This window comes from Balaenoptera acutorostrata, chromosome 4 (genome assembly GCF_949987535.1).
Source record: "Balaenoptera acutorostrata chromosome 4, mBalAcu1.1, whole genome shotgun sequence".
Taxonomy (NCBI): domain Eukaryota; kingdom Metazoa; phylum Chordata; class Mammalia; order Artiodactyla; family Balaenopteridae; genus Balaenoptera; species Balaenoptera acutorostrata.
In genome coordinates this window covers 139,669,939-139,687,184 of record NC_080067.1, presented here as the reverse complement: position 1 = coordinate 139,687,184, position 17,246 = coordinate 139,669,939, and the positions used below count along the sequence as shown (strand labels likewise).

General features: G+C 38.7%; 1 protein-coding gene across 3 annotated transcripts in view; it reads left to right on the top strand.

The window, feature by feature from the left end:
• Positions 1–15,153, top strand: part of PAXBP1 (PAX3 and PAX7 binding protein 1) — a 34,972-nt gene extending 19,819 nt beyond the window's left edge. For 2 of the 3 annotated variants that reach the window (XM_057545328.1, XM_057545331.1), the window contains exons 11-18: positions 1,296–1,495; positions 2,974–3,118; positions 3,808–3,929; positions 4,762–4,838; positions 5,213–5,279; positions 8,770–8,916; positions 10,571–10,725; positions 13,962–15,153. In XM_057545328.1, the coding sequence (XP_057401311.1) occupies positions 1,296–1,495; positions 2,974–3,118; positions 3,808–3,929; positions 4,762–4,838; positions 5,213–5,279; positions 8,770–8,916; positions 10,571–10,725; positions 13,962–14,079 (1,031 nt within the window). In that variant the 3' untranslated portion in view covers positions 14,080–15,153. The remainder of the gene's footprint in view (positions 1–1,295; positions 1,496–2,973; positions 3,119–3,807; positions 3,930–4,761; positions 4,839–5,212; positions 5,280–8,769; positions 8,917–10,570; positions 10,726–13,961) is intronic. The other variant, XM_057545330.1, reaches the window with a different exon arrangement.
• The last annotated feature ends 2,093 nt before the right edge of the window (positions 15,154–17,246 follow it).

Here is a 17,246-nt window from a genome sequence, read left to right as displayed (position 1 = left end):
GCACAGTGACCACCCATATACACCTGTCACCCAAATTCAGCAATTCTAACCATCATTTAGCCAAGGTTGCTTTGGATATGTGTGTGTTTTGCTGAAACATTTGAAATTAACTTACAGACATCATGGCACTTCCCTCTAAAAACTTTAACATCTTTAATGTCTTCTTTAAAAAAAAAAAAAAAGGATGCTTTTCTACCTAACTGCCACACTATTGTCACACCTGCGAAAATTACCTAGAACTTTTAGTATCATGTCTGCATTCAGTTTTCCTCCGTAACAGCCCCCCGCCACCCCGCCCAGAATTCTTGGGACTGTTTCTGTTACTCTGTATTTTCTAAACCTGGATCCACACAAGGTTCCTGCATTGCACTTGGTTGTTACATCTTTTTATGTAGAATTAGTGAATGTCATGATACCTTATACACATACACACACCCGTATTCTTTATTTGTTTAAGGCATTAACTTTCTGAAGAGACCAGGCCACTTATCTTGTAAAACGTCCTACATTCTAAATTTGTCTGTTTCCTCATGGTTTTAACTTGTTCTTCCAGTCACTATATTTCTTGTAAACTGGAAGTTAAGTCTTGATTAGATTCAGGTTAAAGCTTTTTTGGCAAGAATACTTCACACAAGATGCTGTTACCAGCATGATACCAGATGGCAAATGTTAGGTTGCCCACTATTAGTGGTGTTAAGATGGATCTTGAGAAGTAGGTTGTCATGACTAGGTCTCTTCATTATAAAGAGTCTGCTGTTCCAAGTCATATGGAGCATTAAATAACCTTTTCCTTAAAGATCCTAGCATCCATTGCTGATTCTTGTCTATGTCAGTTATTGCAATCACCAACAGACTTTGAAAGAAGAGAAATGATTGGTCACTGATCATGATACACATCTGTTATTTACGTGGTGATTTGTGGGCTGAAGAGCTAGATACAGAGTCTGTACTTTATGCAATTACTCACAGTTACTATTCCATGGTGCTTGAAATTTGAACTGAGTTTTTGGGGACAGGTGTTATTTAGACTGTGGTGACAGATAATAGTACATATTGGAACTATGCAAAGCAGAGACTACCTGCACTATGGTTTGCATGATAGACGTTTGGAACCTAAACTTATCTCTGGTTCTTTTCTTTTAAGTTGCAGTTAACAATTATTCCTTTGCTAATGAGCCTATCTTATTGATACTCAAGCTACAAAGAAAACACTGAAAATATTTGAACTGTGTTTTTTCTACTGCATACTAAGTTTTGATTCTCTGGGGTTTTTTTGTTGTTGTTGTTGTTTTTAGATCGCATTTCAAAAGAGTCCAGCAAGGTTTTTGAAGATGTCCTTGAAAGTTTCTGTTCAATCGATTGTATTAAATCCCAGTTTGAAGCATGGCGTTCAAAATACTACACATCCTACAAGGATGCTTACATCGGCCTTTGCTTGCCAAAGTTGTTCAATCCCCTCATAAGGCTGCAGCTTCTCACTTGGACTCCTCTTGAGGTGAGTGGCTTCTATCACTGTTGAAAAGCAATACACTGGATTTCCCTGGTGGCGCAGTGGTTAAGAATCCACCTGCCAATGTGGGGGACATGGGTTCGAGCCCTGGTCCGGGAAGATCCCACATGCCGCGGAGCTACTAAGCCCATGCGCCACAACTGCTGAGCCTGCGCTCTAGAGCCCGCAAGCCACAACTGCTGAGCCCGCGTGCCGCAACTACTGAAGCCCGTGTGCCTAGAGCCCGTGCTCCGCAACAAGAGAAGCCACCACAATGAGAAACCCACGCACCACAATGAAGAGTAGCCCGCGCTCGCTGCAACGAGAGAAAGCCCACGCACAGCAAGACCCAACGCAGCCATAAATTTAATTAATTAATTAAAAAAAAACAAAAACCAAAAAACACTTTCTTCTAAAAAAAAAGCAATATACCATGATGCCTTGGGCAATTTTAATCTCAAAGCTAGAGATGTAAGCTTCAGCAAAGTGTTTTTCAGGGGAGATAGGTCACCCACAGGGCTATAATTGACACATTATCACTGGGTATAATCTTATGATATTTCCTTTTATGTTCTGTCCCTTCTCAAGAGAACTGTCTCTTGCTTTTCGATTTTTATACACTTTCTCAGTCAACTAAAATTACATGTAGTGACGCTGAGATATGAACATGAATGAATAAGAACTTGGTTCTTTGATTCCAGAAAAACAGAACATCATGGGAAAGCTCAATGAGGAAGATGTGAAATGGGACCCTGAACTAAGTCAGTGGTGATGGAAATCAGGAGGATGAGATAAACTGATAGATTTAAGAGGTGGAATCAATAGGACCTCATTGCCTGTTACATAAGGGAGGAAACTCAAATTGTCTGTACACATGTAGTGGTCATGTTTAAGATATGGTTTTGGAAGTTACCAACATATGGATGGAGCCGTGGGCATGAATGAGATGGGCTGGGTTGAATATGTAAACTGTAACAAAAAGAAGGCTGAGGTTGAAGCCCTGAAAACAAGAGGAAAAAAATCTAAGCTCTGGGAACCATTCAGCTCCCAGCTCCCGATTGCTCTTTGCCAGACCTTGTGGAGTCCCGCCCTGGGCATGTGTTTCTTAGTGTCCAGCAGAGGCTCGGGGACACTTGTGTGCATCTGGGAGCTCTCCTTCTGTGTAGCTCCTTCCTCTGCCCCACAGCTTCTAGCGTTCCAGCCTTCCTGAACTTAGATTGTCTCCTAACTCAGCAGGACTGCTTTGCTTGCAGTTGCCTACCCTCATCTCCTCTTCTGGCCAGGAGCTCATTTGATTCTGTTCTTTCAGGGTCATGGTCCTGTACTGCCTGTGGTCCATTGTCTGAAAATAGATGTTTCATATTTTTGTCCAGTTTTTAGTTTATGACTGAAGGCTAAATCCAGTTCCTGTTACTCTTTTCATGGCTAGAAGCAGAAATAGCCACTATTTTAAATGTTTGGGTAACCTTTTAAATATTTTCTAGGCAAAATGTCGTGACTTTGAGAATATGCTGTGGTTTGAATCTTTGCTGTTTTACGGTTGTGAAGAGCGAGAGCAAGAAAAAGATGATGTAGATGTTGCACTGTTACCGACCATTGTGGAAAAGGTGATTCTCCCTAAACTAACAGGTAGAGATTACTGAATTGAACATTCAAACACATTGGGTTTTTCACATCTATTTTTAGGAGTTTTTAATCAGAGCATATTTTCTCATAGAAATTACATTATTAATAATAAAGCTACCACCAGACCCAGAGATGGCTAAAGAGTACCTATCTCTTAACTTGGGACTTAAAGACCACCTTGTGGAGGGCCTGGAGTTGGGGGCAGTAATTGATCCACAGGCAAATTTCAGGCTCTTAAGAACTGCCTGAAGCAAAACTGAATACATAGTTTCAGGGGGAATATGCATTTTTCTGGGGAGCAGTTTCATTACTTTCATCAATTTCTTACAAAAAAATGAGGAATCATTGACATAGGGACCTATTTAAAATATTGATATTAAAAATAAAGCTCAAGTTCAGTTAGAAATTCTTGATGCTGGGACAACATCTCCTAGGATATAGAAATCCTGCTTTCCCCAATCTTTATTTTCACCAAGCAGCAGAAAATAATAGGAATCTGTCCCCTCGCTACATGTGCCTAATCTTCTCAACATTCCCACGGTTAAGAGGACAAAGAAGACTGAAGCTTACACTAGAGGAAGAAAAAAATCATGATTGGCATTTCTAAGTTGGGGACTGCTTGACATCAGATTTAAGTCAGCAGCAATTTACTTCTGTATCTCAGTACATTCTACTTTTTATTTTCTTAATAGTGATAGCTGAAAATATGTGGGACCCCTTTTCTACAACACAGACTTCAAGAATGGTTGGAGTTACCCTAAAATTAGTAAATGGTTATCCTTCAGTAGTGAATGCAGAAAACAAAAATACACAGGTAATTTAATTATTATCTATGAAAGGTTTTTTAAATTTTTTAAAATGTATTATTTTATCTTCTCCTTTCCCTTTGAAAATGAGCAAGAGTTGAGAGAATGAGTGGTTATATTCTGAGCCAACGAGAAAATCTGATTCTCCCACTTGAGGCATCTGTCCTTTATAGCCTGAAATATATAAAATATGAGATAGTAGTTTTTAGTTTCAAAATATCGATTGGGAAGGATGATGTAATTAGTCTAGATAGCCTCTCATTTGTACTGTTTTCACCCTCCTCACCACCCACCCCCATTCTCAATCGGACTAATCAGACATCCCTTGAAGAACTGTATTTTTTTCGGGAAAAGAAAAACTACTGGAATGGATAACAATTGATAATTTAAATGCTGAAACATTTAAATAGCATGTAAAATAACTAGGTATTGTTTTATAAAGTTTCAAAACTTCAGATTGCCACTGCCCGCACTGTGAACATTCTTATGAGCTATTTAGGTATGAGAAAGTACTCCTTATCATTGTTTTATTTTCACTGACCTCATTTTGAGAGGAACCAGATTATAGGTCTGATCTTAAATCTTTATATAGTAGATTAAGAGGTTGGAAGATTTCTAAATGGCTTTATTGCTTGGTAATTGATGAGGGGTGAACGAAGAGTAAGTAGTAAATATTAAAGACCTTAGGACCTTCAGTGGGGAAAGTTAAAAAATTTGAGATGCTGTTCACTCAAAATTGAATACTCTATATGATTTGGAATATTGCTTATTTTTATTTACTAAAATTTAACTTTTATCATAGCCCTTATTAAAATGCATGATCTATTTTTAACTCTTTAGGTTTACCTAAAAGCGCTTCTATTGAGAATGAGGAGAACTTTAGATGATGATGTATTCATGCCCTTGTATCCCAAAAAGTAAGTAACTCCTGAGAACATTAAAGATGGTAATATTCTCCATTATCTTTCAGAGAAGACTTCTTAAACTCCGGAAAACTAAGCATAGCTTGAAATACAAGCTTTACCTACATAGTGTAAACCTGTAGCCCGAAGAGAGTGGCTCAGTGGGGAAATTGCTCCCTTAAGCAGCATAACGCAAATAGTCCTCCCTTAGTATCTCACAATAAATTGCCATTACCTTTTAAAATTATCCTCTGGAATACAGTTGTTTGAAAATTTGAAAAATTAGTTAACTTCTTACGTTCACCTCTTTTACTTACAGAAATCTTCTAGGAATCAGATGGCATTTAACACACAACTTTGATCATGATGTGTTTCTCTTTTTTTCTTAGTGTCTTGGAAAATAAAAATTCTGGGCCTTACTTGTTTTTTCAACGACAGTTTTGGTCTTCAGTTAAGGTATGTGTCTAGGCTGTCTAAAAGACTTCAGATTTTGTTTGACTTCATACAAACTAATTTTATTCCAAAAGTTTATTCAGGTTTGATGTTTGCAGAGGTGAAAATGTATTCTGAGTTCCAGTAAGGTCCAAACTAGCCAACAAAATGCCTTACTAAGCCACAGCAAATAGAGTACCAGACACTCTTCTAAGTTGCGGAAATATAGCACTGAATTAAGGTAGAAGTAGACCCTTCATGGTGTTTATAACCAAACTCAATTGACAGTAGCAAATAAGTAATCTCAGGTGTGATGAATTTTGAAAAAAATTCAAAGTTGTATGGGAGCATATGACAAGGGGCACAGATACCTTGATGGATGAGTCACAGAAGATTCCCTTCCACCCTGAGGAAGTGATATTTACGTTATTAGTTGGCCCTGAGGTAAGGGAGAGCAGGGTACACTAGAATGGAGAAAAGGCCAGGATGGCTAGAGTTAGGGAAGAGATGAGCAGTTCAGATGATATGGGAGCTCTCATTTACACGCAGACATGTAATCACTCCCTAAATCAAGATGTATAGCGCTTCCATCATCTCCCCCAAATTCCCCATGCCCATTTGTAGTCAAGCCCACCCCTACAGCCTGACCACCCCTTTTTATCGTCCTGTAGTTTTCTTTGTAAGAATGTCTTAGGAATGGAATTATATACTAACTAGCCTTTTGAGTCTGGCTTCATTCACTTAACAGAATGCATTCGTGATTTATCAGTGTTGTCTTGTGTTCACTCCTTTTTATTGCCAAGTAGTATTCCATCGTATGGTGGATATACCACAGGTGTTTTTGTTTGGTTTTTTATCCATTCCCCAATTGAGGGACACTGGATTGTTTCCAGTTTGGAGTAATTATGAATAAACCTGTTTGCACACAGGTCTTTCTGGGTATATAAGTTTTCATCACTTGGGTAAATACCTAGGCAAAGCTGTTTTCTAAACCAACAATATATTAGCATTCTAGTTATTCTTTCTCACCACTCACCACACTTGGTATCTTCAGGGTTTTTATTTTTTTTAAGTCATTCTCCTAGGTGTATAGTTGTGTCTTGTTATCGTTTTAATTTGCATTTTCGTAACAGCTGATGATGTTGAGCATGTTTTCTTTTTTTTCCCCTCTTTTTTTTTAATAAATTTATTTATTTTATTTATTTATTTTTGGCTGCGTTGGGTCTTCGTTGCTGCTTGCGGCTAGCGGGGGCTACTCTTCGTTGCGGTACGCGGGCTTCTCATTGCAGTGGCTTCTCTTGTTGCGGAGCATGGGCTCTAGGCGCGCGGGCTTCAGTAGTTGTGGCGCACGGGCTTAGTTGCTCCGCGGCATGTGAGATCTTCCCGGCCCAGGGCTTGAACACATGTCCCCTGCACTGACAGGCGGATTCTTAACCACTGCGCCACCGGGGAAGCCCAAGCATGTTTTCATGTGCTTACTTGCCATTTGTATATGTTCTTCGATGAAGTATCTGTTCAAATCTTTTGCCCATTTTTAAAAATTGGGTTTTCTTATTATTGAGCTTTGAGTTTTGTATTCTTGATACAAGTACTTTATCAGATACGTGATCTGCAAAGAGTTTTCCCCCCCTAGTCTGTGTCTTAACAGTCTTTCAGAGTGCAGAAGTTCTTCATTTTGAAGAAGTCCAACTTATTATTTTTTCCAGTTATGAGTTGTGCTTTAGGTGTCGCATCTAAGAAATCTTTGCCTAATACAAGGCCACAGAGTTTTTTTCCTATCCTTTCTCCTAGACATGTCATAGTTTTAGGTTTTACATTTAAGTCTGTGATCCATTTTGAGTTAATTTTTATATAGGGCATGAGGCCTTGAAGTTCCTTTGTCCCAGCACAGTTTGTTGAAAAGACTATCCTTTTTAAAATTAAATTGCTTTTGTACCTTTGCTGAGAATCATTGGCTCTTATATGGGTTGTGGAAGGGTTTTTAGTAGGGAAGTGACATGAAAATATTGCCCTTTTTAACATATTCTGGCTTCTGTGTGGGGATAGTGAAATGAAGTAGGTGAAGATAGTAACAATGAAAACGGAAATTAGTACTTATTACATATTTACTGTGTGCCAAGCACTGTAGCACACCCTCTTACATAGATTATCTCATTGAATCCTCACAGCAGCCCTAGGAGCTTGACTCTGCTGGTGGGACAGGGAGGCACAGAATAACCTGCCCAGGCTCATCCCTTTGTTAAGTGGTAGAGATGGGAGTCTAACTCAGCCACTCAAACTCCTGAGCAGCTCTTCTCAACTGGGTTTCTGTAGAAGAATTAATACCTGATGCCCTAAGGCCTCCATTGCGTATGCAACTAGAATGGTACTAGCTTGTACCATCCTTGGGAAAATTATGTAAGGAGTCACTCAAATCATTTTCTGTAGGTTTTAGTTTTCTCACAGAGCCCTGCTTGAGAAAAACTATACCAGAGCTGTTGCTCGTAGTCAGTTGAATAACTGCAGGGTCCGCAAAGAGATGACGGCAGCTTCGATCAGGGGCATGGCAGCAAGGACTGAGAGAAGGGTACAGAATGGGAAGAGGTGGGGTTCGACAACTTGAGGGAGAGGTCAAGAATGATAAGGCTCATGTAGGCTCTGGCTTGATTGACTTGTTGGATAGTGTTGCCATTTCCTAAGATGAGAAATACTGGGAACTTAGAATTTTATGGTGGAATGGGCGAGGGCTTCCATTTTATATGTATTGAGCTTAAGTAGTTCCAATGTCCAGGTTCATGAAGTCTGGTGAACATGCAATGTGGTAGTCAAAAAGAGAATTTCCATCTTTTTGCAGGGTCATAGGACTGGTTTAGGCATGATTTTCAAGGGAGGACATTTATCTAAGAATCATCATTTGCCCACCAGAACTTCCTGTTATGATGGAAAATGTTCTGTATCTGCATTGGACACTATAGTAACCACTAGCTCCATGTGGCTATTTAAGTTTTAGTTAACCTCAGTCATTATCAGTAATATTCAGACCCTTCAAAACTGCTTATTAGTGCTTTGGCAAGACATGGTCCAGGGTATTTCATAAGGTGTTTTATTGTGTAAGTAATTTACTTTGTACTTAATTTAATTGCTTTACATTGCCTCTCAATTTTTTTTCCTTCTCAAAAAACCAAACTTTTAGTAACAGAAATCAGATTTGTGGTTGCCACAGGTGGGGAGTTGTGGGGAGATTGGATAAAGGGGATCAAAAGGTACAAACTTCCAGTTGTAAGATAAGATAAGTTCTGGGGGTGTAATGTACAACATGATGACTGTAATTAACAATAGTGTATTGTATATTTGAAAGTTGCTAAGAGAATAGAAAAAAGATTTGTAACTGTGAGGGGAAGGATGTTAAGTTATGGTGATTATTTCACAATATATATTTAAATCATTGTGTTGTATGCCTTAAACTTACGCAATGTTACATGTCAGTTATATCTCAATAAAACTGGGGAAAAAATAATTTTTTTCTTCTTTCTAGCTCTTAGGGAATTTTCTTCAATGGTATGGCATTTTCTCAAACAAAACTCTTCAGGAATTATCAATAGACGGTTTATTAAATAGATACATTCTCATGGCTTTTCAGAATTCAGAATATGGCGATGACAGCATCAAAAAAGCCCAAAATGTGAGTTAAATGACACATATTGTAGTTTTTAAAGCATACGAGTTAAGATGGATTAAGTTTTCTTTGTTTGAAGAGATTTGAGAATTTCATGAAAACCCCTTTGATTATCGAAGTTGGTGTAATGTTGACAATCTCCCCTTAGCATTTTTTACATAAAAAGTTGTACTGTTACATATGTGTATATTTGTCCTTCTATCAGTCTATCTATATCAATATTTTTATAGGTATTAATAAAAGTTTTAATTTGGGGATAATTTTTTAACAATTGAATGAATGCTATTTTAAGTGTTACTAACGAAATGGTCTCTTTTCTCATTTAAGAAATAATTTTAGTTAATTTTTTTTACTTCATATACGTGAGTTACACAGTTTTGATAATTTTTTAAACAGTCATATGATTAAAGAAAATGTGCAAGTACAGTACAGTTTTTCAGCCTAACCACATCAGAGTAATTCTCTGACATGATACTCCCTCACCCTCAAATAGTTTTGTGTCTGTTTCCTATAAACATGGATTTTCTTGTACATGATTACAATATGACCATCAACATCAGGAAATTAACGTTTATATATTACTGTCACCTAATCCTTAGGCCCCTTTCCACGTTTTATCAGCTATCTCAGTAATATCCAAAGGAGCTGACAAAAGAAATTCCCAGATCATCCTTTGCATTTAATTGTCATGTCTCTTTAGCCTTCTTTAATCTGGAAGAGTGCTTCATTCCTTGACCTTCATACCTTGACACTTCTGAAGATGATAAGCCAGTTATTTTGTAGAATGTCCCTCAATTTGGGTATGTCTGGTATTCTCTCATGAATAGATTCAGATTTTGCATCTTTGTCAGGAATTGTCCTAGACTTCATTAGTGTGAGTCCCTTCAAGTTGACCTCTGCGACCTTGTGGCATGTCCTCTAATTTGGGGGGAGCACTTTCTTGCTTTCTGGCACACGATGTTCCAGGCTTATCTTGTACCTGCTTGGCCCAGCTGTGGCATCAGTTGTTTCTTCAAGCATCCCTGGGTTCTTTGGTGGGGAGCTATCTCTACCCACTGGCTGCTTTCTCCCGGGTGGGAAACAGCCTCCCCTTGCTCGGGTTTTGGTACCCCATGCCAGGTTGCCACCATGCCCTGTTCATGTCCTGCTCGGGCTCTTGCCCTAGGCTGCCCCTCCGATGTGATGCTCTCTTCACTCCATTCTGGGCCAGCACGGCTCCTACTGCCAGCAAAGATGCCTACTTACTGAACTGTTCAGCATGGGGAGAGGCTGCAGTTTGGTACTTATGCTATACATGTTTTTACATCAAAAGCTGCTGATCAAAGGACAGTTGAGTTCATTTAGGGCTTTCTGGAAGACTGGAAAATGAAGCAATTGGTTATCAATTTTGTGTCCCTAATTTACTTAAATATTGGAGAAATTATTTATCTTTTGCTTTGAGTGTCTATATATTGAAGTTTAAAATTAGGGTATATCTAGGTGTATTTGTATAGTTTATGTAGAAAATCAGGTTTAAAAGAATATCCCTTCTAAGTAATTAGTTATATGTTGCTCAATAGCAAGTCTTCTAGTTAAATACATGATATGGATTATCTAGACTCAGCTTTTAGATGCTTTAATTTATTTTTGTTTTAACTGTTTACATCCTTCTTCTTCATAGGTAATCAGTTGTTTCCCCAAGCAGTGGTTCATGAATCTGAAAGGAGAAAGAACTATTTCTCAGTTAGAAAACTTCTGTCGATACCTTGTACACTTAGCAGATACAATTTACAGAAACAGTATCGGGTGCTCTGACGTGGAAAAAAGAAATGCAAGGTAATTATTTGTAATTATTGAATGAAACAGTGATCTAGAGTCTTTAGTTGTTAGGTTTAGTATTATTAAAATGTTTTCAGTAGAGACATGTTTATATTTTACTTTAATTTTTATTTTATTTTGATTCTTTTCTTTCTTTTTTTTTAAATTTATTTATTTATTTATTTTTGGCTGCTCTGGGTCTTTGTTGCTGCGTGCAGCCTTTCTGTAGTTGCAGAGAGCGGCAGCTACTCTTCGTTGCGGTGCGCAGGCTTCTCATTGTGGTGGCTTCCCTTGTTGCAGAGCACAGGCTCAAGGCACATGGGCTTCAGTAGTTGTGGCTCGCAGGCTGTAGAGCGCAGGCTCAGTAGTTGCGGTGCACGCAGAGGCTTAGTTGCTCCGCGGCATGTGGGATCTTCCCGGTCCAGGGCTTGAACCCATGTCCCCTGCGTTGGCAGGCAGACTCTTAATCACTGTGCCACCGGGGAAGCCCTATATTTTACTTTAAATTGTAAACATTGACTTAGTATTGATAAATCTACCAAAAATACACATTATTTTTTTCATTTTTGCAACTTTTACCTAATCTTTTTTCAATATGTTATTTATGAAGATATTAAGGGAAGATTTCGGTAAGTGAATCATTGCTTTTTCTGTCTCCTCCCTTGAATAATTGGGGAAATCTCAGGCTCTTAGAATGTCATGGATCTTGGTCTTTGGAGGTTCATTTTACAGATACAAACCCTAGAAAAGATAGCCACTGAAACCCAAAGTATATTGAAGGTTATATCTCAGTTTTGAGATGTTTGTGCTCTGTGTTGAGTTTTTCTGTATCCGTCTCATGGACTAAGTCATCACTCATGATTTATGGGGAGCAGCTTACACATATTTTTTATCAAGGTTTCAAGGAAGGAATGAACAAACAAACCATTACCCCTTTTTCAGTACATTGTCTTGGGTGTTCATGGAATTTGGGGGTAGATCTCTAGCATAAAAAGTAAGTAATAGTAATAATAACAACTAGTACCATTTGGAAGAATTTTTATTTTTGTTTTGTTTTTTGTTATTTGTTTTTTTGGGCACGCTGCATGGCTTGTGGGATCTTAGTTCCCAGACCAAGGATTGAACCCAGGCCCACCGCAGTGAAAGTGCCGAGTCCTAACCACTGGACCACCAGGGAATTCCCAAAAACGAATTTTATTTTTTAAAGTTTCATTTCATATATTCTTCCTAATGTCAGAGTTTCATTTTCATTTTGATCACACCATTAGTCATACCCCATAACAAAATCTTTTTCTTTTCCCCTGTTCCCCTTCCAGGAAAAAGAACCTTATTTTCGTGAGAGAAAATTTGCTATCTTTTTTTTTTTTTTTTTTTTTTTTTTTAAATAGCTATATTTATTTATTTATTTATTTTTGGCTGTGTTGGGTCTTCGGTTCGTGCGAGGGCTTTCTCCAGTTGCGGCAAGCGGGGGCCACTCTTCATCGCGGTGCGGGGACCGCTCTTCATCGCGGTGCGCGGGCCTTTCTCTATCGCGGCCCCTCCCGTCGCGGGGCACAGGCTCCAGACGCGCAGGCTCAGCAATTGTGGCTCACGGGCCCAGCTGCTCCGTGGCATGTGGGATCTTCCCAGACCAGGGCTCGAACCCGTGTCCCCTGCATTAGCAGGCAGATTCTCAACCACTGCGCCACCAGGGAAGCCCTTTTTTTTTTGTTTTTTTTTTTTTGTTTTTTTGTTTTTGTTTTTGTTTTTTTTTGCTATCTTTTATAATAAAATTAAAAGCAAAGTAGATAGTAAATACTTCAGTGGTTAAAAAAAATCTTTGCCAGGTGATTTTGGGGGGTTTTTTTGGCCACACTGTGTGGCTTGTGGGGTTTTAGTTCCCCGACCAGTGATCGAACCCAGGCCCTTGGCAGTGAGAGCTCAGAGTGCTAACCTCTGGACCACCAGGGAATTCCCTGGTTTATATTTTTATTTCATCCTTAACATGTCATTTTGGTGTTGGTTGTTATTTATTGGCACTAATATTTCTTCTCAATGTGTTGTTTTTTACTAGATAAATCCTATTCACTTCACTCTTTTTTAAATTTTGATTTATATATGTAACAGTGTTTTTGTTTGGGAGTAAATATCAACAAACAGTATTTACTTTTCTATGGAAAAGAATTTCAGCAGCTGTTTAAGCACCTGCTGTGTGCAGTGCACATAAAGTAGGTTCCACGTGAGTCACAAAATCTTAAAAATTATAATCCTTCCCTAAAAGGTGCTTACTACAATTTTTTTTTTTTAAAGAAATTCACGTTCTTTTATTTATTTATTTATTTATTTATTTATTTATTTATTTATGACTGTGTTGAGTCTTCGTTTCTGTGCGAGGGCTTTCTCTAGTTGTGGCAAGTGGGGACCACTCTTCATCGCGGTGCGCGGGCCTCTCACCATTGCGGCCTCTCTTGTTGTGGAGCACAGGCTCCAGACGCGCAGGCTCAGCAATTGTGGCTCACGGGCCCAGTTGCTCCGTGGCATGTGGGATCTTCCCAGACCAGGGCTCGAACCCGTGTCCCCTGCATTGGCAGGCAGATTCTCAACCACTGCGCCACCAGGGAAGCCCCACTACAATTTTGTAGAGAAGGGACAGCTAATAATGTCACATTGTGTGTTGTTTCTCACAAGTGGTTCAAACTATTGTAAATGTTAAAAGTAGTTCCTGGCAGCATCACCTGGGAGCTGTGTTAGAAATGCAGATTCTCAGGCCCCGCTCCAGACCTACTGAACAGAATTCTGAAGGTGGGGCCTGGTGATCTGTGTTTTAGAACACTTCTGGGTAATCCTGATGTATGCTAAAATTTGAGGATTACTGAGAATGACTTCTAGCTGGGTGATAAAAGAAGCCAGGTTACACTTTATTAGTGAATTTTGGAGGAGTGGAAATTACTCTGGATCTTGATGGATTGGTCATGAATACCCACGAATATAATTTGTGTTCCAGGTGTATTCTAGGAGAGCTAGGACTCTGGTTTGGGAAGGAATGGGAGGCAGGGCTCTGAAGTAGTTAAGTTAGGCAATAGAGTGCTTTCTCTCCTTTCTCGATATTAATGAAAATCATGGATCTGAATGAGATTTTGGGGTGTTTTTATTTTTGAAAATGGGTCCTCTGTTTCTGGGCATTTAAACATGGGCAGGTTTTTTTTTTTAATATGGACAGTTTTTTTTCCACATGCTGTAACCTGCTGATCTGTGTTTCCTTTTTTCTCTTTTAGGGAAAACATAAAACAGATAGTAAAACTCCTTGCAAGTGTTCGAGCTCTGGATCACGCTATATCTATTGCAAGTGACCACAATGTGAAAGAATTTAAGTCTTTGATCGAAGGAAAATAGATCTATGAGATTGAAAAGAAGCCTATTTGTTCTAATACCATTCCCAATGTAAAAATTTTGTATATATGTAAAGTTTCTTAAACTGTAAAATATTGACTCTTGTTTTAATACAAAGAACATTATTAATATTCAATACTGTGTCCTTAAATGCGATTTCTTTGGAATGAAAGGAATTCAGATCATTTCTAGGAAGTCTGTGAATGGTTTCCTTACTGCCTGTCATACTTTGTTTACAGAAGTATTTTATATGGTCATTTAAATTAACCCTCTCAGCTAATTGTTCTCTGTAAACAATGTGTGCAGTGTATAGTGTATAATTATGCATATATATATATATATTTATACCACCATGGAGTTACTTTCACACTGGAAATTTGTGGTGTTTTTCTACAGAGTAAGCCTTTTAACAGCAGAAAATTATTCAATAGCAAATTGTCTTAGGGAAATTACTACACTGTTGCAACAAAAGGGCTGGCAAGTGACTAAGTATTTGTCACCTTTTGGTTAGCAGTTGCTATCACTGTAGCTGTGCTGCCTTAAAATTGAGAGTTGAGTGTGGACTCAGTCATTGGTGAATGGTGAACTTTTCTTCCTTGAATTAGCATTACAGTCAACTGTACGTTTAATGTGAGCTCTAAATAAATATATGCAACGTAGGTTTTTGAAAAGAATGTAGAAGTTTCATTTTTGGAAATAATAGACCCACAACCTAATGCATGGTTTGGGGCTGACTGTCCTGTCTCATTCATGATTTTACTCCCTGACCAGCTTAAAAAAATACATGCATTTGAATTTTAGTAATCTAGCATTATATTTTAAATCTCACATATGTGAGTTATGATATGCAATAAAGAACACGCCTTGCTGATTAGCTACACCCAAGCAGTTTAATATCCATGGTCTTCTGTAATGTTTATACCATGTTGTAAATATTCAGAGAACTTGTTTTAAAGTTTATGCTTTCTGATTCTGTGACTTTCAAAAGAGGAACTTTTTGGAAATTAAGGACTATTGTTTGATAATTATATATGTAATTAAGCTTTAGCCAAGCATTAAATTAATTTTTAAATAGAACCTTTGTTGTATTTGGCTGGCGACTAATTTTAGTTGGAGCATTTCAAATGACTAATATAGTGAGACTATTAGCATGTGTACCCTTGGTCAAGTCAAATAATATTTAGAACAGTGTCATGCACTCTAATTGCTCTGTCAATTTTATCTTTATTGTAGGATCATTGCTTATCCCTACAGATTCATTCTGGATGAATTTTTTGTTACAACTCAGTGGCCTACTAAATAGAATTAAAATAGAACACTTATTCTCAACTTAACTGGACTAAAACATATAAACTCGCATATATATATGACGTGCACATCATTTGTGCCTTAAATTTGTGTTTCCAAACGCATTGAACCGATTACTTTTCCTGTATCTGCTTTTAAGGACTCTTGAAGTAAACTCAGATTTTTCATCATGTGAAATCCATCAGGCTGTTTTACTTTCAGGAATGAGTTTGAACACCACACTAGGACCTTGATGTCAGGTGAATTTAGCATAGAACTGTGCATAAAACAAGTGGTTTTCGTTTCACAACCCGAAGTTTTTTATTCCTGAAATAGCTAAAGGACATTCTTTCTTAGGAAGGAAATTGTCAAAAGAGAAATTCAGAGGGTGACATTTTAATAAAGCTGAGGTTTTGTCTTTGCAGTTTTTTCTTTTGGCGCAGTCTTCCAAAATAGATGAGGAAGGTTTTTGAAAAGGAAAGTTATTTTATTGAGACAACATAAACCATAGGCATAAGGAACTGTTAACTGCTGTTCTACCAGGTGAGGATGGTGGCCCATATCCTTACTGATGCCATGGTGTCCTGCATAGACCTGCAGCGCTGCCCGAGGGCTTTCTCTTGGCCTGTGCTACAGGCTGGAGTGTCCACTGCCTAATGTCCCTGGGAGCAACCCTCAGCCAAAGTAAGGAGGGGGAACAATAAATCCCCCAGTGCGTTAGTTCAGGTCATCTGGGGAGCAGTCTCTGAGATGGCATTACATATATTGATACAAGAGATTTGGGGCAGGGAATGACAATGAGGGGCCAAGAGGGAGTGGGAGGAGGCTGGGAGAGCCTTAGTGCTGAGAGGTCGTGAGGCAGGGAAGGAATTAAAGAAGGTGTCAGACATCAGTGCAGTTCTAAGAAAGTTTCAGCAAGGCTGACAGAGTCCTTAATACAAAGTTACAATTCTGAGGAGTTTCATGTCTCCAGGAGCTGGCCTGCCTTTGTATTCCATCATGCTCAGTAATTGGTGGAGAGCAGTTCTTGGGGAGCATGGCCTGTACAACCAGATTCTCGTAGAAAATCTAAGGCACGATTTCACGTCTACCACACCAGCTTCCTAACCTCATAGGAAAACAGGTTTCACATCATCTCCCAGAGGGCTTCATTTCATGTGAACCATGGTTGTCTGCAGTGATAACCTCATCACCCAGAACTGGCCAAGAATCTCCCAAGTCTTCAAGCAAGTACCTTCCTCATGAGAATGTACTAAAATGTAGAGTTCCCTAATTGTTTTAAAGACAGGTTTATTGAGGTATGAGTTATAAACTGTAAAGTTTACCCTCTGTAAACATGTATAGTTCAATGAGTGTGGACGAATGCCTAATTCTGTTTTAAATGCTAATTTCCCTTGAAATCATGAAATCCTCCTAAAAATGGTCAGATGTTTTAGAGCTGCAAAATACAATATGAAAACGTCAGTTGCTACATTGTAGTGGTTCTTTACGGTCACAATAACTCTTCTAATTTCTAACATTGTAATATCCATATAGTAAAGGGAGTGTTGCCATTCCCTGATTATGGCAAAGAACACTTTGGTCTGTGGTGTCAAGTAAATGAAAATGAGAACAATTAAACTATCTATGGGTGTAGGTTCACAGCTGCTGAGAGACTACAGATTGCCCAGCAAAGGCGGACAGGCTAAAAATTGTTATATGGAATTGGTATTGATAGGCAGTGTTGACTGGCCCATGGTCTGCTTCTGGACCTCCGGGCCCCGGTAATTTGTACTGGCTTCCTCCCAGCCCTGTCAGTGCTAACTCTAGCAGAGGCTCAGAGGTTAGAATCATCCTGTACAATGAGAATGCCTAGCACAGGGTTTCTCAGAATGTATACTGTG